Below are 26,409 nucleotides of genomic sequence, written 5' to 3' on the forward strand. Positions count from 1 at the left end.
CTTTAGGAATAATACTAGACTTTGTCAAATGGGTCTATGGGTCTCAAAATCTAACCCATAATATTTTGAATTTCCGTCGACGTAATCATGGTTAGGTAACTAAGTCTTCAATCTCTATTCACACACATACATCATCGTTTAAGATTTTGATTAAAAGTTTAAAAACATCACAACTTATTTCAATATCAAATTTGATTTTCGGATTCCTAAACTATCAACTACCAAAAATATTAATATATGTCATTAAGGTTTTAAGCATATTTAGATTGATTTTAACACTTATAATTGGTATTAAAACCATTTTATTGTCTCTACCTTAATTATGTTATGTGCAACCTGAAAAAAATTGATTATGTGCCTTAATTATTTTCTTTTAATCCTTATGGTAAAAAAAATTTCTTACGAATTTGGAAGAAAACTGTTTGTATTATGCTTTTGAAAGATGAAGAAGTCAAGTTTTGGGCATGAAAAATGAGGGCTATTAATATCCAATCGATCCCTACCTCCCCTTACAACTTTTACAGTGCAATGGCCTAGCTCTACCCCTATTGATGGGAGCAAGTTGTAGAGTTATGATTGCATGTTGTCCATATTATAGAGATTTTGATATAGTGGTTTATAGTTTTGAATCATTCTTTACAACTTGTAACAATTGTATCATTAATCCTTTTAAGAGAAAAGGGGTATATAGTGGTTAATATGTCCTTGTCAACACCCTTTAAAATCAAATCCCACATTTTCTTCGTAAAGCAATATAGATTAGGTATGAACTTCCAGTTTTAAAATCTGGACAGCTATCAAAAATTAGACATTTTTACCAATAAAAAAATGAAAATTTTCCAGAAATTTAAAATTTTGGATATTTTGTGAAAATTTCATAAATTTGGTATTTTTGTGAAAAAAAAATTCATACTTTTGGTGTCTTTATGAAAAATTCATAAATTTGGCATTTTATGAAAACCATTTTGTGGAATTAAAATTTGGATATTTATGTGCTTAAAATCATGTCTTTTTTGTATGTATAATTTATTGTTTTCATTATATATGTAATTTTAATTTTTACTATATAAATTTAAACAATGTTCATATATGTAAATATTGCTTATGGTTGCATGCAATTTATATGAACAGTTTTGTGAATAAAATTAAATATCTACTTATCTATATAATTTTAATTAATTAGGGACTAGCCACAACATCTTTAATTATGTAAAATTATATATTAAGTACTTTAGGATCACATATATAAAAATGACATTGATTGTAATTAATCATATTTAAATATAATAAATTTTATCCTTTATCATATTTGTATGATTAATAATGATAGAATATCAAATTATATTCTTAATTTACCTATAGGAATTAGGAAAGGAACATAATTTGATAGTTTTATCATAAAGTTAGATGAATCTAATTGAATTAGAAGTTTAGTGCACATACAAGTTTTATGTCACTACTTCATATTTTTGAAACATGATTTATTTTGGTAAAACATGATATATATTTATTAACCTCAAATTACTATTATATAAGCATGTATGTTTAATATTTATGCAATTATGCAACCTGTGAATTTTTCCGATATAAGATGTGATATTCCTGAACTAAAGGGTGACAACTACAAAGTATGAAAGGAAAGAATTCTCTTTCATTTGAGGTAGATGGACATTGATTATGTTATTAGGAAAGACGAACCAAGCATTACCACAACTAGCACTATAGATGAAAAGGCTCTTTATAAATAATGGGTGCGATCCAATTGCCTTAGTGTGATGTTCATAAAAAACAAAATCTCTACTGGTATTCAATGTTCAGTTGATCAACATGATAAAGTTAAGGCATTATTGAAGGCTACTGATGAGCAATTTCAAACTTCAAATGAGACACTTGCCAACACCTTGATTATGAAGTTTTCATCCTTAAGGCTCACCAGTGTAAGAAGTGTATGTGAACACATCATGCAAATGAGAGACATTGTAACTCAACTAAAAACTCTTGAGGTTGAAATGTTTGAATATTTCCTTGTGTACTACATACTGAACACTTTTCCACAGCAATATGAACCCTTCAAAATCTCTTATAAAACATATAAGGATAAATGGTCAAACAATGAACTTCTGAGCATGTGTGTTCAAGAGGTATGGAGGTTGGTAATGGAAATTGGTGAGAATGCATTATTCGCAAAACAAGGAAATAACCAAAACCAAGCAAAAAAAAAAAAAAAAAAAGGAAAGGTAAAATACTGCCCCAATGAGAAATAAAAAAAGAATCCAAGTGCTTCATCTGCAAAAAGAAGGGACACATGAAGAAGAATTGCTCCAAATTTCATAAATGACTTGAGAAAAAAGGTAAACCAATCTCATTTGTTTGTTATGAATCTAATATGGTTGATGTTAATCATCACACATTGTGGATTGATTCTAGTTCTACAATCCATATTTCAAATACCTTGTAGGGTACACAAAACCTAAGGAAGCTAGTGGGAAGTGAGTAGTGCATCTATTTAAGAAACAAGATGCATTCATATGTAGAGGCTCTTGGAACATGCACTTTAGTTTTAAGTAGTGGTTTTGTTCTAAATTTGGAAAAGACATTTTACATTCCAAGTTTTTCTAAGAATTTGATTTCAGTTTCAAGACTTGTTCCTTTTGGTTAGTCCTTTTAACTTTTCAAAAACATCATTTAGTTTATTTTATAAATCTAATCTTGTTGGGAATGGTACGTTGTCTGATAGTCTTTTCTTTATTAATTTGCAAAATGATACTACTCATAATGTAATGCATCTTCACACTGGTGTTAAACGATGTGTTATGAATGAAGATTCCTTTATGTTATAGCACCGAAGATCAAGACATATCTCAATAGAAAGAATTAAGAGATTGGTAAATTATGGAGTATTTAGTACTTTGGATTTTACTGATTTTGATACTTGTATGAACTTCAATAAGAGAAAATAAATCAACAAGTAAAAAAAAAATGTGCTAAAAGGAGCATAGACATATTGAAGATCATACATTCAGACATTTGTAGTCTAGACATGGACTCATATGGTCTAAAATACTTCATCTCTTTCATAAACGATTACTCATGATACATGTATCTCTACTTGCTTCATAACAAGAATGAAACATTAAATGTTGTCAAGTTTTTAAGGCCAAAGTAGAAAATTAATATGGAAACAAATTAAGATAATGAGAACAAATAGAGATGGAGAATATTATGGTAGATACACTAACGATGGACAAACACCCGGTCCATTTGTGAAGTTTCTTCAAGAGCATGGGATAGTTGCCCAATATACCATGTATGGTTCTCCATACTAGAATGGCATAGTAGAAAAAAGAAACTGAACGTTATTGGACATCGTATAGAGTATGCTTAGTAGTTCTAAGCTTCCTAAATCCTTGTAGACTGAAGCTTTTAAAATGACAATGTATATATTGAACTGAGTTCCAACTAATGTTGCCTCAAAGAAGTCATTTGAATTATGGAAAGATTGGAAACTGAGTTTGTGACATATATGCATTTGGGGATGCCCATTTGAAGTAAGAGTTTACAGCCCACAAGAGAATAAACTAGACCTAAGGACCATTAGTGGATTTTTCGTTGGATATGCAAAAAGGTCTAAATGGTACATATTCTACTATCCCACACACTAGGATTGTGTAATCAAGAAATGCAAAATTCCTTGAGAATGACTTGTTCAGTGAGAGTATCAAACCTAAAGCATAGTTGCTGAGAAATATCAACCTTCTACTTCAAGTGAAAGGTTGGTCATTATTCACAACACCTCTCAAGTTCAAATGGGAGTTGAGTAACCAATCGTTGAAGTTCCACAAGCTATTGAGAATAATCCAATAGATCAAGTTGTTCAGGAAATTAAATGCCAAAATTTGTTGAACAACCAATTGAACAACATAATCCTCAGGAAAATGTTGATTCAACATTAAGAAGATCTACTAGAGCAAGGAAATTAGCAATTCTTAGTGATTATGTTATGTATCTAAAATAATTGGATTATAACATTTGAGCCGAAAATGATCCTGAAACATTTTCACAAGCCATGAGTTGCGAAAGATCAAATTTATGGTACAATGCCATGAAGGATGAGATGAATTCTATGGCATCTAACGAAGTCAAGAATCTTGTTGAGTTGTTTGATAGTGCAAAAGTCATAGGATGTAAATAGGCTTTTAAGACAAAGAAAGACTCATTGGACAATATTGAAAGATATAAAGTAAGGCTTGTTGCTAAAAGATTCACTTAAAAGGAAATAATCGACTATAAGGAGTCCTTCTCTCCTATATCTGAGAAAGATTATTTTCGTATTAGTATGACATTGGTTACACATTTTGATTTAGAGGTATAATAAATGGATGTGAAAATGGCTTTCCTTAATAAAGATTTAAAGTAAGAAGTTTACATAAAACAACCAAAAGAAATTTCCTCTAGAGATGGTGAGCATTTGGTGTGCAAGCTCAAGAAATCCATATATGGATTGAAACAAGTCTCCCGTTAGTGGTACTTGAAATTCCATGATGTACGTTATCTCTTCGTGTGGGTCTGTAGAGAACAGTATAAATCAATGTATATACCAAAAAGTTAGTAAGAGTAAAATATGTTTACTTATTCTATATGTGGATGACATTTTACTTGCAACTAATGATAAGGGTTTGCTACATGAGGTAAAACAATTTCTATTTAAAAACCGACATGAAATATTTGGGCGATGTTTCTTCTGTCATTGGCATTAAGATACATAGAGATAGATTTTGAGAAATTTTGGGTTTGTCTCAAAAAACCTATATTAACAAAGTTTTAGAGAGATTTTGGATAAAATATTGTTCACTAAGTATAGCTTCTATTGTGAATGGTGACAGGTTTAATTTGCACTAGTGCCCAAAAAATGATATTGAAATGAAAAAAATGAAGAACATTTCATATGTTTCTATTGTTGGAAACTTAATGTATGCTCAAGTCTACATAAGACTTGACATTACATTTTTTGTTAGGATGTTAAGAAAATATCGAAGTAATTCAGGTACAAACCACTGAAGAGTTGCAAAAAATGTGTTAAGGTGTTTTCAAGGGACGAAGGACTACGTACTTATGTATAAACGGACTAATAATCTGGAGGTGATTAGCTACTCAAATTCAAACTTTGTTGGTTGTGTTGATTCACAGAATTCAACTTCTAAATTCATTTTTATGTTCGTTGGTGGAATTGTATCCTGGAGGAGTGCAAAGCAAACTTTGTCTACTACTTCCACTATGGAGGCTGAGTTTATATCTTGTTTTGAGGCTATCTCGCATGATGTATGGAGGAAAAGTTTCATTTTTTAACTTAGAATTATAGATTCAATTTCTAAGCTATTTAGGATATATTGTAACAATTTAGGTGTAGTTTTTATGGCTAAAAACAATAAAAGTGGTAGTCAAAACAAACACATCAACATCAAGTATTTAGTCATAAGGGAACATGTTAAGAAGAAAATAATGGTTATTGAATACATCAGCACTGAGTTGATGATAGTTGATCCTTTGACAAAAGGCATGCCACCATTGAAATTCAAGAATCATGTGGATAGAATGGGACTTCATTCCTTTATATGATTTTTGTTGTAATATTGAATGTTATTTGTGATGAAACTTTATTAATGTGATAATATTTTCTCTTATTTGTTTCTAATTTGTATACACATTCATTCATTTGAGAAATATTACTAATGTTTGGACCTGAAATAAACCTAAGGCTTATTCATTAAGTAATGAAGGCAAGTGTTTAAGAGACCTGATGCATTGTGATACATGGAAGATAATACTTGTTTCAGCGAATCTATTGTCATGATTTGTGTATTTTGTTTCTTACTATGGTGAATGATGGAATATATAGACCAAGTGGAATAATGTTAGATTTTCCTAAACGGGTCTAGAAATCTAGCCTATAATCTTCCATTAATTTTGGGAATAATGCTAGACTTAAATAGGTTTAGAAATGTTATCCGTAATATTCTAGAATTTCTATTGATTTAGTTTTACATTTTTATTGTCATTAACAACCATAAATAAATTATGGTATTGACTCTGTGATGGGCATGATAAATATAAATAGAGCCTTCGTGATTAGGTCTTTAAGTTTTCGACTTCGAGCTTTATTCAAATACATATACACTATTGTTTGAAATTGATTAAGAGTTTAGAAGCACCTCAACCCATTTGAAGATCAAATTTGATTTCTAAATTCTCAAATTGGAGGTATGTTCCTCCTTTATTTCCGCATTTGATATATGCTACACAGGAAGGACCCAGTGTTGTCTCTATAATTGACTCTTATTTCGTCGTCATGTTTCCGCCTCAAAAAACCCGGATTCCTTGTTTACACACTGCTACCACAGGGGAGAGGGAGAGGGAGAGGGGACGAGAGCTACCAACCAAACAATGGAGGTTGAAGCTCAGCTGAGCAGCAACACGAGGAAGGCTCTGCTGGTTCTGAGTTGTGTGATTCTCTCAATTGGACACTGCGGTGGTCCCTTGGTGATGCGCCTATACTTCGTCCGTGGCGGCGAGAGGATATGGTTTTCCAGTTGGTTGGAAACGGCTGGGTGGCCCTTGATCCTAGTCCCTCTCATCATCACTTACATGCACCGCCGAACTAAGCAAGGCTCCCATGCCAAGCTCTTCTTCATGAAACCTCCTCTGTTCGTAGCCTCCGCTGTTATCGGTGTCCTCACCGCCCTCGATGACTACCTCTACGCTTATGGCGTAGCAAAACTGCCCGTTTCAACAATTGCTCTCATCATCGCAAGCCAGCTCGCTTTCACAGCAGCCTTCGCATTCCTCTTGGTGAAACAAAAGTTCACCTCATACTCCGTAAATGCCATATTTCTGTTGAGTATCGGTGCTGGTGTCTTGGCTCTACACACTAGCTCCGACCGCCCTGCTAATGAGTCCAACAAAGAATATTACCTCGGGTTTTTCATGACACTTGCAGCTGCAGCGCTCTATGGTTTCATTCTCCCCCCTGGTTGAATTAACATACAAGAAAGCAAAGCAGGCAATAACCTACTCACTGGTCATGGAGATTCAAATGGTGATGTGCTTCTTCGCCACCGTCTTTTGCACAGTGGGGATGCTGGTTAATAATGACTTTCAGGTGCATTCCTCTTTTCTATCCACCCAGTTACCTTAACACATTCAACCAGATAGAACCACCAAAAACAAAGATTGATAATTTATGTTTGCTTCTTCCTCATTTAATTTTGTAGGCAATTCCCAGAGAGGCAAAAGAATACGAACTTGGAGAAGCTAAATATTATCTGGTGGTGGTATGGAATGGGATCATGTGGCAGTGCTTCTACTTGGGAGCAATAGGAGTCATCTTTTGCGCTTCATCTTTGGTAGCCGGTATTGTGCTTGCTGTCCTACTCCCCGTGACCGAGATCTTGGCTGTTATTTTCTTCCACGACAAATTTCAAGCAGAGAAGGGGGTTTCACTTGCTCTCTCTCTTTGGGGTTTTGTTTCATACTTCTACGGTGAGATAAAGGATAGCAAGAAAAAGAAGAATCCCACTCCGGAGACGGAGCTGCCTCAAACAGTCAATCCATGATAAACAAATGTCTTTCTTTTCCCCACAGAAGAGGGGGGACAGGATTCGCATATAAGCATTTACTAGGGAATTTAAAGAAACACTTCATCTGTATGTTACAGGCTGTTCATAATATGGACTAAAGTGGGTTTCTTTCCAGTTTTGAGATGAAGGAATTCCAATATGGACTGTAAGGTCAAGGCGTGCTAAATGTGAAGTCGGTACAGAGTGGGAAAATATGACATATTTTGAGAATTAATAGTTATATCCAATTTCTATTATCTATAATATTATATAGTATTATAAAATAATCTCTCTCATCCTTGGATATGGTTAAACTATGTTAAAATTTGAGTATTCTGTTTATGGTTGGTTTTATCTCTGTATGTTCTTATTACAGCTTCCACTTGACACATCAACTTAGTATTAAAACCTTGGTTGAATATTTTTTAGAAGAACCAAAGATAATACAAGATTGTGGTCCATGAAAAAAACTCTAACACACACTATCAATGTACAATAGTGTATACCATAAATAAATAAAAAAGAAGAAATATTCACTTAAACGAAATTTTTAACAGTAGAAATGGTTGAAAAATGCTTCCAATTCCTAAAGAATATTTTAAATATTGATTGGGAACTTGCAACATTTCCCAATATTAGAATCAATAAGGAAACGGTCTCACTGAGAAAAAATTGAAGTCATCATCATCCAGGCAAGATGATGGGCCATTAAGGTTAGGGTTGGGATCAAGAGAAGCTGGATATGGATTGTTTTGTTAATCCAGTATAACTTAAAAGCTTAATTAAGTTATGTAATAGTGGACCAACAGTGCACTTTGCACTGATTTGGGTTACATGTTAGGGTCGTAGCCCAAGTAGTTTGATATATGATGGTGGACCAACAACTGCATGCGAATGAATGGCTATATGAATTTCCTAAGACTCTGTTCATTTCAACTTCTACTGATTGCATCGAAACTTTTGGGAAGAATTGGCGTATGGATCTTCCCTAAATGGGTGTTGAAGCCGCCAAAATAGGCACCTCCAAATACATGGCCTTAAGCCACCTACAGCATAGCCGCCCAAGACGCAAGCATCTGTAGCCATCCAAAACGAGCTCGGCTAAAAATAAGTGCCTGCATATGAGATATGACTCACATCCAGGACTGGCAGGTTGACCGAACTGACCCTCAAAAGAAGGCCTCACCAACTCTTAACATTATCGGAACAGACTGGCAGGCTTTAACACATGCCCTAACCATATAAACGTAAAAAAAAAAAAAAAAAAAAAAAAAAAAAAAAGAAGAAGATCATAATAAGACAAAAAGGCGAGAAAGAAATTCTCTCGTCTTCAGGTGTCGAAGCTTCATTCAACACAGAGTTGTAAGATTACCAATGTTGGGTGCAGACCTATCCTTTCTAGTTATCTCCGCCGGTGAAGCTTGAGGAGGAAAAACAAAACACAAGGTCATTTCGATACTCTACTCTTTAGGCTTTACCTGGACATTAAGAAGATAATCAAAGATTACAAAGCAGAATATGAGGAGGGAGGTTTGTGGTTTGGTACGTATTGTAGCTTCAGATTTGGTCTGTCCCATGAAGTAAAAGTGATGGTCCCCAGTTCAAAGCAACGAGGTAAGAGTTTTATCACTGAATTTGCTGGATTTAGAAGGATTCATCGTCTCAATATGACGCCACTTATTTATTGTTTCGGGGTATTCCAGGCATGCTCTTGCTTACAATTCCAAGACAAACGCATCTCTTTAGAGGCACTGTCCTTGAGAAATGGTAAAGTTCCTCCAAGCTGTGAGAAAATCCAAGGGGTTTTTCCCGAGGATTCTCCATGTATGGCCCCGTTGTGTTGAACGGTACGGGTTAGAAGGTGGAGTGGACTGAGTTGGCTCAACCATCTTGGAATATGGATTCAGCCAAGGATGAAAATATCGGTAATCACGGATATATCGGTAACTTGATTTTACGGATATATCAGAGAAATATCGATGGATATTTTGAAAAAAAAAATTTGATAAGCAAAAAATTGATCAAAACTAATGGAAATGTAAAAAAACCTCGTATTAATGTAATTAAAAGTATAATAAACAATTTAAAGTTGTTTTGGTGAAGAATTTGATATATATATATATAATATGATTTACGATATTAAACATAATTATATTATGTCAGTTGTACTTATACACTCATTATGAAGTTTCATGAAAAACTTATTTTAGTAAATATCAATAATTTATACATATTATCACATAGTTTAAGGTTCAATTTTGACTATTGGATCACATCCAGTTTCAATTTGGACCATCAGGATGCACTGGGGTCCAAATTGAAATATCAATAAAATATTTTATTTGAGATATAATTTCTAAAATTTTATTAAAAATATGTGGTAACAACTTTCTTTTATTAATATTAATTTATTTAAATAATTAAAATTATTAATAATTTATCTTATCAAATTAATTTTAATTCATAAAATATCATCGATAAAAACCAAATTTTAATCCAGTGATTTAATTATAGATAATTAATAATTATTTATATAGAGAGAAGAAAATTGTTCATATGTTTCTTTTTTTTTTTAATCTCTACTAAATCTAAAAATAAAAAGACCACCCACTTCTCTCACTCCCTTTTCTGAAGTTGCCCTCCAGACGAGAGAATCCCTAAAAAGGCCCTATTTTCCTCTGCCACTCTCAATCCTCCCAGGTACTAATCTAATCTTGTTATTTATTTTTATTTTTTTGCAACCCCGTTTGATTCCCAAGAAAATCCATCCCCCATTCAATTTCTGGGAAAATTCATCCTCGTTTGATTTCCAAGAAAATCCATGCAAAACCCCCAAGGAAAACCAAAAAGATTGTTTTTTTTTTTTTTTTTGCTTCCTGTGTTTTCTGGATCTGTTCTAGGGGTCGCTTTGCTTTTGTGCCATTGGATTTAAAGTTCGCGAACCCTAAATCCACGATTTTTGAGCCAGGCTAAAAAACACAACTGTTGCCTGCAAATCGTGATCAGATTTTGTCACCTGTGCGCGGGCTGGACTGGTAGGAAATATCGGGAAATTTTCAGAAAAATCGGAAAAAAAAATTGGCTATGCAAACCTAAAATTCGCCGATAAATTGCAGTGTTCGGCTATTTTTTGAAGATTCCATTTTTCGGTGATTTTTTCGCCGATTTTAACCGAAATTTGGCGAAATTTCTCCCATCGACATTTCGCCCACTCTTTCGTATCGCCGACCACCGAAACCGAAATTTCGGAGAAATTTCGGCGAAAAAAATGGAAACTTTCATCCTTGGATTCAGCGTCAAGGATTCGGCTGCACCATGTTGGAGATGGACTGACTGGCCCATGTGTTCTGTAAGGGAGTCCAATGGGCACCCATGCAATAAAGCCCGTGTGACGTGCTCTTGGAGATCAAAACATGATCCGTACAATAAACAACTTAATGCCATGTTTACGTCATCATTACTAGCTTTCACACCAAAATTCCAAAAAGGTAAACGCTATGGTATTAGTTTAATGTTTATCTCATTGCCACCACACTAGTCATCTAGAAGGTTTTACTGCTTTTGAATGGCTGCACAGGGTTTACACAATAGAAGTAAAAAATGGGGCCTCTTCGCTGAAGCATAATTGGACTCTTGTGAGTCTAACCATTAATCTGGAACTGGAAAGCTGCCCTCTTTTATTTAACTCCTATAATGAAGATAATGATCCGAGACATCAATGTTTTCAACGAAAACTGGATCGCTACACTTGGATGTCCAGCAAATTTTCAATTTTAACAATGTAGAAGACAATCAAGGAGGTGAAAAAAATGATGAAGCGAATCCACAGTTTCTGATACCAATTTCAGGCACATACGGCATGTGCAAATATCCAGATATTTTAATCCCAAATAGAATAATGGTTCCTTTTTTCGTTTTCTTTTGTTTGACGTATGCATCAGGATCGGAACATATTTATTTCGATTCCAAATTTCAAATGAAGACGAGATTCCATAACTGAATTGTCAACACGACCTTTGGGACTGATGAACCTTGATTCAAACAATGATGAAAGGCAAATTTTTGTATTGATATAATACAACTACCAACTGTATGGGTGTAAGGATTAGGAAATTTCGAAGGATGAGACTACAACCCCATCAGAATGCCTTCTGGACCCACACTATTTTAGTTCGTGGCAGTCAAATCGCAATATAATAGACGTAGGGAAGTACCCAATGTTATCACTATAATTGACTCTTATTTCGTCGTCATGCACCGCCTCAAAAAACCCGGATTAATATTCCTCTGGGCACTGCGACTTCAAGGGAGAAGGAGAAGGAGAAGGAGTAGGAGAGGGGAGAGGGAGGGAGAGCTACCAACCGAACAGTGGAGATGGAAGCTCAGCTGAGCAGCAACATGAGGAAGGCTCTGCTGGTTCTGAATTGTGTCATTCTCTCAATTGGAAACTGCGGTGGTCCCTTGGTGATGCGCCTGTATTTCGTCCGTGGCGGCGAGAGAATATGGTTTTCCAGTTGGTTGGGAACGGCTGGGTGGCCCTTGATCCTAGTCCCTCTCATCATCACTTACATGCACCGCCGAACCAAGCAAGGCTCCCATGCCAAGCTCTTCTTCATGAAACCTCCTCTGTTCGTGGCCTCCGCTGTTATCGGTGTCCTCACCGGCTTCGATGACTACCTCTATGCCTATGGCGTAGCAAAACTGCCCGTTTCAACATCAGCTCTCATTGTCGCAAGCCAGCTCGCTTTCACAGCAGCCTTCGCGTTCCTCTTGGTGAAACAAAAGTTCACCTCATACTCCGTAAATGCCATATTTCTGTTGAGTATCGGTGCCGGTGTCTTGGCTTTACACACTAGCTCCGACCGCCCTGCTAATGAGTCCAACAAAGAATATTACCTCGGGTTTGTCATGACACTTGCAGCTGCAGCGCTCTATGGTTTCATTCTCCCCTTGGTTGAATTAACATACAAGAAAGCAAAGCAGGCAATAACCTACTCACTGGTCATGGAGATTCAAATGGTGATGTGCTTCTTCGCCACCGTCTTTTGCACAGTGGGGATGCTGGTTAATAATGACTTTCAGGTGCATTTCTCTTTTCTCTTCACTCAATTACCCTAACATATTCAACCAGATAGAAGATTGATAATTTATGTTTGCTTCTTCCTCATTTAATTTTGTAGGCAATTTCCAGAGAAGCAAAAGAATACGAGCTTGGAGAAGCTAAATATTATCTGGTGGTGGTATGGAATGGGATCATATGGCAGTGTTTCTTCTTAGGATCAATAGGAGTCATCTTTAGCGCTTCATCTTTGGTATGCGGTATTGTGATTACTGTCCTACTCCCCGTGACAGAGATCTTGGCTGTTATTTTCTTCCGAGAAAAATTTCAAGCAGAGAAGGGGGTTTCACTGGCTCTCTCTCTGTGGGGCTTTGTTTCCTACTTCTACGGCGAGATAAAGGATAGCAAGAAAAAGAGGAATCCCACTCCGGAGACGGAGCTGCCTCAAACGGTCAATCCATGACAAACAAATATCTTTCTTTTTCCCCGGAAGGCAAGGGACAGGATTACATATAAGCATTTACCAGGTAATTTAAAGAAATACTTCGTCCGTATGTTAACAGGCAGTTCAGCTGATTCACCAAATCTGTGTAAAGGAAATGCTTGAATTTGGTTCCTAAATACATGCTTGAATATTGAATTTACTTGAATTCTGCAACCGCTGTGAGCGGAACATGTTGAAAAGGAGATCATTTAGTTGTTCTATATAAGATAATTTCAAGACTGAGCAAGTCTTGTTTTTTTAGTTTTCAATTTTAGTGGTTTATGAAATCACAGAAAAAAGATCATGGGTGTTTTCAAATGTAGAGTTTTTATCTACCATCAACTCAACAACCTCTGATCCCAATAATCACTTGCACTCATTTGGAGGTAGGTGTCAACTACTCTCGTCAACTTCCACAGTATCAAATGAACCACAACAACTATATTTTCCATATTTTGTAGTGGATGATATTGATATGAAGCGAATAAGACGCGAGCCGCGCTCACAGACTAGGACTTTAATTGGTGAAGCCTCCCAACTCATATAGTCAACTCGCTCGAAATTCAGTTGTTAAAGTTTTCTAATAAATAAAACAGTTATTTTAAAATATAAAAATTTAAATTATATCATAAAATACTAAGGTAAAGAAATTAGAAAATACTAAAATATCAATTTCATATATATCAAGCTTTCGATTTTGATCATTAAAAGTATATAATAAAATTTAAGTCTGTAAATAAGATTATGAATATATGGATTGAATATATAAACGAGTGAGATGGAACATGACTCAAATGAATAAGGCATAAAAAAGACAAATAATAATGATGTCAAACTATATATGTGATAATTATGATAGATGGTAGATGGAGATGGATTTCATATAAAAATAAGGATTTTATATTTAAAATTCATTTTTAAAGAATAAAATACATTAAAAATAAGTTGAAAACATAAATCGAAGACTTTTTTACTTTAAATTTCTCTCAAAAGGAAATTTTATAAATAAAATAAATTTATATGAGTATTAATCGACAAAATTTCAAATCAACAATAATTCTTGCATTTGTATCAAACTTTAAAAGATGTAAGTGAAATTAATCCTATTTTTGGATTGTTATTTATATCAAATCTTGCCCATCTTAATTCCAACCCAAACCAAACTTGACATGGATTGGGTGGAACAACTTTAACAAAACTTCAAGTTGTCATCTCTAATGTTAGTTTGGAATAGAAAATAAAAATGAAACAATTTCATTCTCCTCTATTAATGTATCCAGACTATTTATTACGATGAAAATTAGAATAAAAAGTTCATTAGTATATAAACCAAATCTGCCTATGAATAAAAAAACAGTAGATAAATCCTCTAAGGTTACTTTGGAATAGAGAATAAGAATGGAAGAATTTCATTCTTCTTTATTAATGGATCCAGATTGTTGTTTACAATGAGAATAAGAGAATTAGAATAAAAATTTCGTTAGTAGGTAAACCAAATCTGCCAATGAAAAAAAAAAGGACCATAGATATATCAAATCTCACTTTTACAATAATTTTGATTCATTCTTTTGTACATGATAGTGCGATTCACTTTCATTCTCTTTCTATTCCACTTTTCCACCTACCACTCATCCTAGTCGTAATGTGATTACTGTGTCTCGTATCTTTGGTAAAGAGAACCAACCGACTATATCTCAACAAAGCGTCCATCATTTATGCCATGCAGCGTACATCATGCGAAAGAGCCAATGAGCGTTTCACATATGGTATAGCAAAACTGCCCATTTCAACATCTGCTCTCATTATCGCAAGCCAGCTCGCTTTCACAGCAGCCTTTGCATTCCTCTTGGTGAAACAGAAGTTTACTTCATACTCCGTAAATGCCATATTTCTGTTGAGTATCGGTGCTGGTGTCTTGGCTCTACACACAGTAGCTCTGACCGCCCCACCAACGAATCTAACAAAGAATATTACCTCGGGTTTTTCATGACACTAGCAGCTGCAGCGCTCTATGGTTTCATTCTCCCGTTGGTTGAATTAACCTACAAGAAAGCAAAGCAGGCAATAACCTACTCACTGGTCATGGAGATTCAAATGATGATGTCCTTCTTTGCCACCGTCTTTTGCACAGTGGGGATTGTTGATGCCTCGCGTCCCAGGGATCCACGCAGCTGCCAAGTGGACGCTCGCTTTCAACCAAGAATGAATTCTGGCTCAGTCGATCCTACAAAAAATATCCGGACAGGATGTCCGGACACACCCTTCAATGATTTTGTTAGCCATGACTCAATGGATCAGACTGTTGCCCTTTTTTCTGAGTTAGTTGGCTTACCTTCTTCTTTACGTGAAGGTTCTTTTATATAGTGTCAGAAGCTCTACTCCCCTCTTTAATAGCGAGAAGACTTTTTGGCTTGTCATGATGTCCCTGAGGTGATGACAGAATCATCATCACTTCCCAGGAGGCTGTCAGAAATCATGGGATGTGACTTGCCATCACTCCTGTCCTTTCGCTCTATAAGCGGCGGAATGTGGACTGTGATTTTAGTTATCTCCGTCGGTGAAGCTTGAGGAGGAAAAAACAAAACACAAGGTCATTTCGATACTCTACGTACTCTTTAGGCTTTACCTGGACATTAAGAAGATAATCAAAGATTCCAAAGCAGAATATGACGAGAGGGAGGTTTGTGGTTTGGTACGTATTGTAGCTTCAGATTTGGTCTGTCCCATAGAGTAAAAGTGATGGTCCCCAGTTTAAAGCAACGAGGTAATTTTATCATTGAATTTGCTAGATTTAGAAGGATTCATCGTTTCAATATGATGCCACTTATTAATTGTTTCCCGGTATTCCAGACATGCTCTTGCTTACAACTCCAAGACAAACGCATCTCCTTAGAGGCACTGTCCTTGAGAAATGGTGATGTTCCTCCAAGCTGTGAGAAAATCCAAGGGGTTTTTCCCGAGGATTCTCAATGTGTGGCCCCGTTGGGTTGAACTGTCCGGGTTAGAAGGTGGAGTGGACTGGGTTGGCTCAACCATCTCGGAATATGGATTCTGCGTCAAGGGTTCGGCTGCATCATGTTGGAGATGGACTGATTGGCCCATGTTTTTGAAAGGGAGTCGAATCTCAGAGACTGGGCCTAGATTGAGAAATTGCAACCATGCAATAAAGCCCGTGTGACGTGCTCTTGGAGATCAAAACATGATCCGTATAACAAACAACCTACTGCCGACCTACACCACAGGTCGTGGTGCTGGCCACCCGTACGGTCTAGAGACCACATGTACAAGCTCATGACGCTATTCCTTCCTATCACCAATTTGGAAATGGCCCACCTAAGAAACATGTAGCCATGATCAAACGGGAATCCCATGATGAGAAATTGTAGAGAAGAGTTAAAAATAAAAAATAAAAAGAAGAAAAAGAAAGGTCAATACCACTCGATCAGTTTCCAGAAAAGGGCATGTGGAATAAGAAATTAATGCACTGAACGCGAACCATGGCAGTCCCTCTATGACAACACCAGTTAATAGTCGTGTTGTGTCCCCACCTTCTGGAAATGCGATCCCTCCCACCAAATCTCGGTAATCAAAATAAAATGGGTTATTATCTTCAACTGCTTGCGTACGTTTCCGATAAGCAGTATAGTTAGTTCTCTCATTAACATTTCTTCAGGATCAAGGATATTATTGTTTTCATTGACTTGCTCCTATTTTGCATTGGTTGATGGAGATAAACACACACATATTAATCCTGATCTTAAAAATTGGTATTAAATCTGTTCAAGGAACCTAGTCAAGGAAAGCATAATCTTGATTGAAACCTTGCACGCACAGCATTGTCCACTTGTGCTTTAGCCTGGCTGCTTCTGAAAGCATCATGAATGGATTCCGAGACTTGTGGTTTATGCCTGCATGTTTCTGAAAGCATCGTGGATAGGTTCCAAGACCTCATCATTACTAGTTTCCCACCCCAAAATTCCAAGAAGCCACCAAAATACTCCTTTGAATGGCTGCACAGGATTTACACACTAGAAGAAGCCAAAAAAATGAGACCCTTGGCTGAAGCATAATTGGACCCTTGTAAGTCTTTTACTAGAAGAAGCCAAAAAAATGGGACCCTTTGGCTGAAGCATAATTGGACCTTTGTAAGTCTCTTAATAGAAGAAGCCAAAACAATGGGACCCCTTGCCTGAAGCATAACTGGACCCTTGTAAGTCTTTTACACACTAGAAGAAGCCAAAAAAATGGGACCCCTTCGCTGAAGCATAATTGGGACTCTTCAGGCACATACGGCATGTGCAAATATCTAGATATTTTAATCCCAAGTAAAATGATGGCTCCTTTTTTCGTATTCTTTTGTTTGACGTATGCATCAGGATCGGACCGCATCTATGTTATTTTTTATTCCAAATTTCAAATAAAGACGAGACTTCGTTACAAAATTGTCAACACCTTTGGGACCCATAAACCTTTTCTCAAACAATGATGAAAGGCAAATTTTTGTATTGATATAATGCAACTAGCCAACCATATGGGTGTAAGGATGAGCATGCAATCCCATCAAAATGGCTTCTGGACCCACACTATCTTAGTTCGTGGCAGTCGAATCGCAATATAATTGACGGGGAGTGTTAGATTTTCTTAATGAGGTCCAGAAGTCTTGTCCATAATCTTTAGGAATAATACTAGACTTTGTCAAATGGGTCTAAAAATCTAACCCATAATATTTTGACATTTCCGTCTATGTAATCATGGTTAGGTCCCTAATTCTTTAACCTCTATTCACACACATGTATCATCGTTTAAGATTGATTAAAAGTTTAAAAACATCACAACTTATTTCAATATCAAATTTGATTTTCGAATTCTTGAACTATCAACTATAGAAAATATGTTTTGATTCTTCATTTATTTTTATATTTAATATATATCATTAAGGTTTTAAGCATATTTAGATTGATTTTAACACTTATAATTGGTATTAAAACCATTTTATTGTCTCTACCTTAATTATGTTATGTGCAACCTGAAAAAAATTGATTATGTGCCTTAATTATTTTCTTTCAATCCTTATGGTAAAAAAAATTTCTTACGAATTTGGAAGAAAACTGTTTGTATTATGCTTTTGAAAGATGAAGAAGTCAAGTTTTGGGCATGAAAAATGAGGGTTATTAATATCCAATGGGTCCCTACCTCCCCTTACAACTTTTACAGTGCAATGGCCTAGCTATACCCCTAATGATGGGAGCAAGTTGTAGAGTTATGATTGTATGTTGTCCATATTATAGAGATTTTGATATAGTGGTTTATAGTTTTGAATCATTCTTTACAACTTGTAACAATTGTATCATTATTCCTTTTAAGAGAAAGGGGTATATAGTGGTTAATATGTCCTTGTCAACACCCTTTAAAATCAAATCCCACATTTTCTTCATAAAGCAATATAGATTAGGTATGAACTTCCAGCTTTAAAATCTGGAAAGCTATCAAAAATTAGACATTTATACCAATAAAAAAAATGAAAATTTTCCAGAAATTTAAAATTTTGGATATTTTGTGAAAATTTCATAAATTTGGTATTTTTGTGAAAAAAAAATTCATATTTTTGGTGTTTTTATGAAAAATTCATAAAGTTGGCATGTTATGAAAACCATTTTGTGGAATTAAAATTTGGATATTTATGTGCTTAAAATCATGTCTTTTTTGTATGTATAATTTATTGTTTTCATTATATATGTAATTTTAATTTTTACTATATAAATTTAAACAATGTTCATATATGTAAATATTGCTTATGGTTGCATGCAATTTATATGAACATTTTTGTGAATAAAATTAAATATCTACCGATCTATATAATTTTAATTAATTAGGGATTAACAACAACATGTTTAATTATGTAAAATTATATATTAAGTACTTTAGGATCACATATATAAAAATGACATTGATTATAATTAATCATTTTTAAATATAATAAATTTTATCCTTTATCATATTTGTATGATTAATAATGATAGAATATCAAATTATATTCTTAATTTACCTATGGGAATTAGGAAAGGAACATAATTTGATAGTTTTATTATAAAGTTAGATGAATCTAATTGAATTAGAACTTTAGCACACATACAAGTTTTATGTTGCTACATCATATTTTTGAAACATGATTTACATTGGTAAAACATGATATATATTTATTAACCTCAAATTACTATTATAGAAGCATGTATGTTTAATATTTATACAGTTATGCAACCTGTGAATTTTTGTGATATAAGATGTGATATTCCTGAACTAAAGGGTGACAACTACAAAGTATGAAAGGAGAGAATTCTCTTTCATTTGAGGTAGATGGACATTGATTATGTTATTAGGAAAGACGAACCAAGCATTACCACAACTAGCACTATAGATGAAAAGGCTCTTTATAAATGATGGGTGAGATCCAATTGCCTTAGTGTGATGTTCATAAAAAACAAAATCTGTGCTGGTAATCAATGTTCAGTTGATCAACATGATAAAGTTAAGGCATTATTGAAGGCTACTGATGAGCAATTTCAGACTTCAGATGAGACACTTGTCAGCACCCTGATTATGAAGTTTTCATCCTTAAGACTCACCAGTGTAAGAAGTGTATGTAAACGCATCATGCAAATGAGGGACATTGTAACTCAACTAAAAACTCTTGAGGTTGAGATGTTTGAATCTTTCCTTGTACACTACATACTGAACACTTTTCCACAACAATATGAACCCTTCAAAATCTCTTATAAAACATATAAGGATAAATGGTAAATCAATGAACTTCTGACCATGTGTGTTCAAGAGGAATGGAGGTTGGTAATGGAAATGGGTGAGAATGCATTATTGGCAAAACAAGGAAAGAACCAGAACCAAGCCAAAAAAAAATGGAAAGGTAAAATACTGCCCCAATGAGAAATAAAAAAAAAATCCAAGTGCTTCATCTGCAAAAAGAAGGGACACGTGAAGAAGAATTGCTCCAAATTTCATAAATGACTTGAGAAAAAAGGTAAACCAATCTCATTTGTTTGTTATGAATCTAATATAGTTGATATTAATCATCACACATGATGGATTGATTCTAGTTCTACAATCCATATTTCAAATACCTTGTAGGGTATGCAAAACCTAAGGAAGCTAGTGGAAAGTGAGTAGTGCATCTATTTAAGAAACAAAATGCATTCATATGTAGAGGCTATTGGAACATGCACTTTAGTTTTAAGTAGTGGTTTTGTTTTAAATTTGGAAAATACATTTTACATTCCAAGTTTTTCTAAGAATTTGATTTTAGTTTCAAGACTTGTTCCTTTTGGTTAGTCCTTTTAACTTTTCAAAAACATTATTTAGTTTATTTTATAAATCTAATCTTGTTAGGAATGATACATTGTCTGATAGTCTTTTCTTTATTAATTTGCAAAATGATACTACTCATAATGTTATGCATCTTCACATTGGTGTTAAACGATGTGTTATGAATGAAGATTCCTTTATGTTGTGGCGTCGAAGATCAAAGCATATCTCATTAGAAATAATTAAGAGATTAGTAAATTATGGAGTATTTAGTACTTTGGATTTTACTGATTTTGATACTTGTATGAACTTCAATAAGAGAAAATAGATCAACAAGTCAAAAAAAATGTGCTAAAAGGAGCATAGACATACTGAAGATCATACATTCAGACATTTGTAGTCTAGACATGGACTCATATGGTCTAAAATACTTCATCTCTTCCATAAATGATTGCTCATGATATATGTATCTCTACTTACTTCATAACAAGAATGAAACATTAAATGTCGTCAAGTTTTTAAGGCCAAAGTAGAAAATCAATACAGAAAGAAATTAAGATAATGAGAACAAACAGAGATGGAGAATATTATGGTAGATACACTAACGATGGGCAAGCACCTGGTCCATTTGTGAAGTTTCTTCAAGAGCATGGGATAGTTGCCCAATATACCATGTATGGTTCTCCGTACTAGAATGGCATAGCAGAAAAAAGAAATTGAACGTTATTGGACATCGTACAGAGTATGCTTAGTAGTTCCAAGCTTCCTAAATCCTTGTAGACTGAAGCTTTTAAAATGACAATGTATATATTGAACTGAGTTCCAACTAATGTTGCCTCAAAGAAGTCATTTGAATTATGGAAAGATTGGAAACTGAGTTTGCGACATATACGCATTTGGGGATGCCCATCTAAAGTAAGAGTTTACAACCCACAAGATAATAAACTAGACCTAAGGACCATTAGTGGATTTTTCATTGGATGTGCAAAAAAGTCTAAATGGTACATATTCTACTATCCATCCCACAACACTAGAATTGTGTAATCAAGAAATGCAAAATTCCTTGAGAATGACTTGTTCAGTGAAAGTATCAAACCTAAAGCATAGTCTCTGAGAAATATCAACCTTCCACTTCAAGTGAAAGGTTGTTCATTATTCACAACACCTTTCAAGTTCAAATGGGAGTTGAGTAACCAATCATTGAAGTTCCACAAGCTATTGAGAATAATCCAATAGATCAAGTTGTTCAGGTAATGCCAAAAATTGTTGAACAACCAATTGAACAACATAATCCTCAGGAAAATGTTGATTCAACATTAAGGAGATCTACTAGAGCAAGGAAATTAGCAATTCCTAGTGATTATGTTATGTATCTAAAATAATTGGATTATAACATTTGAGTCGAAAATGATCTTGAAACATTTTCACAAGTCATGAGTTGCGAAAGATCAAATTTATGGTACAATGTCATGAAGGATGAGATGAATTCTACGGCATCTAACGGAGTCTAGAATCTTGTTGAGTTGTCTGATGGTGCAAAAGTCATAAGATGTATATAGGCTTTTAAGATAAATAAAAAAAAAAAAAGACTCATTGGACAACATTGAAAGATATAAAACAAGACTTGTTGCTAAAAGATTCACTTAAAAGGAAAAAATTGACTACAAGGAGACCTTCTCTCCTATATCTAAGAAATATTATTTTCATATTAGTATGACATTGGTTACACATTTTGATTTAGAAGTACAACAAATGGATATGAAAATGGCTTTCCTTAATAGAGATCTAAAGTAAGAAGTTTACATAAAACAACTAGAAGAATTTTCCTCTAGAGATGGTGAGCATTTGGTGTGCAAGCTCAAGAAATCCATATATAGATTGAAACAAGTCTCCCATTAGTGGTACTTGAAATTCCATGATGTACGTTATCTCTTCGTGTGGGTTTGTAGAGAATAGTATAAATCAATGTATATACCAGAAAGTTAGTAAGAGTAAAATATGTTTACTTATTCTATATGTGGATGAGATTTTACTTGCAACTAATGATAAGGGTTTGCTACATGAGGTAAAACAATTTCTATTTAAAAACTGACATGAAATACATGGGTGATGCTTCTTATGTCATTGGCATTAAGATACATAGAGATAGATTTTGAGAAATTTTGGATTTGTCTAAAAAAAAACCTATATCAACAAAGTTTTAGAGAGATTTTGGATAAAATATTGTTCACCAAGTATAGCTCCTATTGTGAATGGTGACAGGTTCAATATGTTTCTGTTGTTGGAAACCTAATGTATGCTCAAGTCTACATAAGACTTGACATTACATTTGTTGTTAAGATGTTAAGAAGATATCAAAGTAATTCAGGTATAGATCATTGAAGAGTTGCAAAAAATGTGTTAAGGTGTTTTCAAGGGACAAAGGATTACATGCTTATGTATAAACGGACTGATAATCTAGAGGTGATTAGCTACTCAAATTCAAACTTTGTCGGTTGTGTTGATTCACAGAAATCAACTTCTAGATACATTTTTATGTTTGTTGGTGGAATTGTATCCTAGAGGAGTGCAAAGCAAACTTTGTCTACTACTTCCACTATGGAGATTGAGTTTATATCTTGTTTTGAGGCTACCTCGCATGGTGTATGGAGGAAAAGTTTCATTTTTTAACTTAGAATTATAGATTCAATTTCTAAGCCATTTAGGATATATTGCAACAATTCAGTTGTAGTTTTTATGGCTAAAAACAATAAAAGTGGTAGTCGAAGCAAACACATCAACATCAAGTATTTAGTCATAAGGGAACATGTTAAGAATAAAATAATGGTTATTGAATACATCAACACTGAGTTGATGATAGTTGATCATTTGACAAAAGGCATGCCAACATTGAAATTTAAGAATCATGTGGATAGAATGGGACTTCATTCCTTTATATGATTTTCGTTGTAATAATGAATGTTATTTGTGATGAAACTCTATTAATGTGATAATATTTTCTCTTATTTGTTTCTAATTTATATACACATTCATTCATTTGAGAAATATTACTAATGTTTGGATCTAAAATAAACATAAGGCTTATTCATTAAGTAATGAAGGCAAGTGTTTAAGAGACATGATGCATTGTGATACATGGAAGATAATACTTATTTCAAAGAATCTATTGTCATGATTTGTGCATTTTGTTTCTTACTATGGTGAATGATGGAATATATAGACCAAGTGGGATAATATTAGATTTTCCTAAACGGGTCTAGAAATTTGGCCTATAATCTTCCATTAATTTTGGGAATAATGCTAGACTTAAATAGGTCTAGAAATTCGTCCCTAATATCTAGAATTTCTATTGATTTAGTTTTACACTTTTATTGTCATTAACAACCATAAATAAATTATTGTATTGACTCTATGATGGGCGGGGTAAATATAAATAAAGCCTTCATGGTTAGGTTAGGTCTCTAAGCTTTCGACTCCGACTCGATCTTTATTCAAATACATATACACTATTGTTTGAAATTGATTAAGAGTTTAGAAGCACCTCAACCCATTTGAAGATCAAATTTGATTTCTAAATTCTCAAATTGGAGGTATGTTCCTCTTCTCCTTTATTTCCGCATTTGATATATGCTACACAGGAAGGACCCAGTGTTGTCTCTATAATTGACTCTTATTTCGTCGTCATGTTTCCGCCTCAAAAAACCCGGATTCCTTGGTTACACACTGCTACCAAAGGGGATAGATTCCTTGTTTACACACTGCTTCCACAGGGGAGAGGGAGAGGGGAGGAGAGCTACCAACCAAACAATGGAGGTTGAAGCTCAGCTGAGCAGCAACACGAGGAAGGCTCTGCTGGTTCTGAGTTGTGTGATTCTCTCAATTGGACACTGCGGTGGTCCCTTGGTGATGCGCCTATACTTCGTCCGTGGCGGCGAGAGGATATGGTTTTCCAGTTGGTTGGAAACGGCTGGGTGGCCCTTGATCCTAGTCCCTCTCATCATCACTTACATGCACCGCCGAACCAAGCAAGGCTCCCATGCCAAGCTCTTCTTCATGAAACCTCCTCTGTTCGTAGCCTCCGCTGTTATCGGTGTCCTCACCGCCCTCGATGACTACCTCTACGCTTATGGCGTAGCAAAACTGCCCGTTTCAACAATTGCTCTCATCATCGCAAGCCAGCTCGCTTTCACAGCAGCCTTCGCATTCCTCTTAGTGAAACAAAAGTTCACCTCATACTCCGTAAATGCCATATTTCTCTTGAGTATTGGTGCTGGTGTCTTGGCTCTACACACTAGCTCCGACCGCCCTGCTAATGAGTCCAACAAAGAATATTACCTCGGGTTTTTCATGACACTTGCAGCTGCAGCGCTCTATGGTTTCATTCTCCCCCTGGTTGAATTGACATACAAGAAAGCAAAGCAGGCAATAACCTACTCACTGGTCATGGAGATTCAAATGGTGATGTGCTTCTTCGCCACCGTCTTTTGCACAGTGGGGATGCTGGTTAATAATGACTTTCAGGTGCATTCCTCTTTTCTATCCACCCAGTTACCTTAACACATTCAACCAGATAGAACCACCAAAAACAAAGATTGATAATTTATGTTTGCTTCTTCCTCATTTAATTTTGTAGGCAATTCCCAGAGAGGCAAAAGAATACGAGCTTGGAGAAGCAAAATATTATCTGGTGGTGGCATGGAATGGGATCATGTGGCAGTGCTTCTACTTAGGAGCAATAGGAGTCATCTTTTGCGCTTCATCTTTGGTAGCCGGTATTGTGCTTGCTGTCCTACTCCCCGTGACCGAGATCTTGGCTGTTATTTTCTTCCACGACAAATTTCAAGCAGAGAAGGGGGTTTCACTTGCTCTCTCTCTTTGGGGTTTTGTTTCATACTTCTACGGCGAGATAAAGGATAGCAAGAAAAAGAAGAATCCCACTCCGGAGACGGAGCTGCCTCAAACAGTCAATCCATGATAAACAAATGTCTTTCTTTTCGCCACAGAAGAGGGGGGACAGGATTCGCATGTAGGCATTTACTAGGGAATTTAAAGAAACACTTCATCTGTATGTTACAGGCGGTTCATAATATGGACTAAAGTGGGTTTCTTTCCAGTTTTGAGATGAAGGAATTCCAATATGGACTGTGAAGTCGATACAGAGTGGGAAAATATGACATATTTTGAGAATTAATAGTTATATCCAATTTCTATTATCTATAATATTATATAGTATTATAAAATAATCTCTCTCATCCTCGGATATGGTTAAACTATGTTAAAATTTGAGTATTCTGTTTATGGTTGGTTTTATCTCTGTATGTTCTTATTACAGCTTCCACTTGACACATCAACTTAGTATTAAAACCTTGGTTGAATATTTTTTAGAAGAACCAAAGATAATACAAGATTGTGGTCCATGAAAAAAACTCTAACACACACTATCAATGTACAATAGTGTATACCATAAATAAATAAAAAAGAAGAAATATTCACTTAAAGAATATTTTTAACAGTAGAAATGGTTGAAAAATGCTTCCAATTCCTAAAGAATATTTTAAATATTGATTGGGAACTTGCAACATTTCCAAATATTAGAATCAATAAGGAAACGGTCTCACTGAGAAAGAATTGAAGTCATCATCATCCAGGCAAGATGATGGGCCATTAAGGTTAGGGTTGGGATCAAGAGAAGCTGGATATGGATTGTTTTGTTAATCCAGTATAACTTAAAAGCTTAATTAAGTTATGTAATAGTGGACCAACAGTGCACTTTGCACTGATTTGGGTTACATGTTAGGGTCGTAGCCCAAGTAGTTTGATATATGATGGTAGACCAACAACTGCATGCGAATGAATGGCTATGTGAATTTCCTAAGACTCGGTTCATTTCAACTTCTATTGATTGCATCGAAACTTTTGGGAAGAATTGGCGTATGGAT

At 34.9% G+C, this 26,409-nt stretch overlaps 2 protein-coding genes and 1 pseudogene across 2 annotated transcripts; all 3 read left to right on the forward strand.

The window, feature by feature from the left end:
- Positions 1-6,296: 6,296 nt before the first annotated feature.
- On the forward strand, positions 6,297-7,844 carry LOC117907296 (annotated as a pseudogene).
- Positions 7,845-11,912: 4,068 nt separating this feature from the next.
- Positions 11,913-13,425, forward strand: LOC117906114 (purine permease 1-like). The gene is made up of 2 exons (XM_034819068.1): positions 11,913-12,695; positions 12,794-13,425. The coding sequence occupies exons 1-2, from the start codon at positions 11,988-11,990 to the stop codon at positions 13,133-13,135; spliced, it is 1,050 nt and encodes a 349-aa protein (XP_034674959.1). The 5' UTR covers positions 11,913-11,987; the 3' UTR covers positions 13,136-13,425.
- A 10,779-nt stretch (positions 13,426-24,204) lies between these two features.
- On the forward strand, positions 24,205-25,661 carry LOC117906339 (purine permease 1-like). The gene is made up of 2 exons (XM_034819329.1): positions 24,205-24,991; positions 25,104-25,661. The coding sequence occupies exons 1-2, from the start codon at positions 24,278-24,280 to the stop codon at positions 25,443-25,445; spliced, it is 1,056 nt and encodes a 351-aa protein (XP_034675220.1). The 5' UTR covers positions 24,205-24,277; the 3' UTR covers positions 25,446-25,661.
- Positions 25,662-26,409: the final 748 nt, after the last annotated feature.

The sequence above is a fragment of the Vitis riparia genome, chromosome 18, assembly GCF_004353265.1.
Source record: "Vitis riparia cultivar Riparia Gloire de Montpellier isolate 1030 chromosome 18, EGFV_Vit.rip_1.0, whole genome shotgun sequence".
NCBI lineage: Eukaryota > Viridiplantae > Streptophyta > Magnoliopsida > Vitales > Vitaceae > Vitis > Vitis riparia.

Bases quoted from the DNA above. Each gene is read 5' to 3' on its own strand.
- LOC117906114 (XM_034819068.1), top strand. From the start codon at position 11,988: ATGGAAGCTCAGCTGAGCAGCAACATGAGGAAGGCTCTGCTGGTTCTG. The intron at 12,696-12,793 runs GTGCATTTCTCT...TTAATTTTGTAG, and splicing joins TGGTTAATAATGACTTTCAG to GCAATTTCCAGAGAAGCAAA.
- LOC117906339 (XM_034819329.1), top strand. From the start codon at position 24,278: ATGGAGGTTGAAGCTCAGCTGAGCAGCAACACGAGGAAGGCTCTGCTG. The intron at 24,992-25,103 runs GTGCATTCCTCT...TTAATTTTGTAG, and splicing joins TGGTTAATAATGACTTTCAG to GCAATTCCCAGAGAGGCAAA.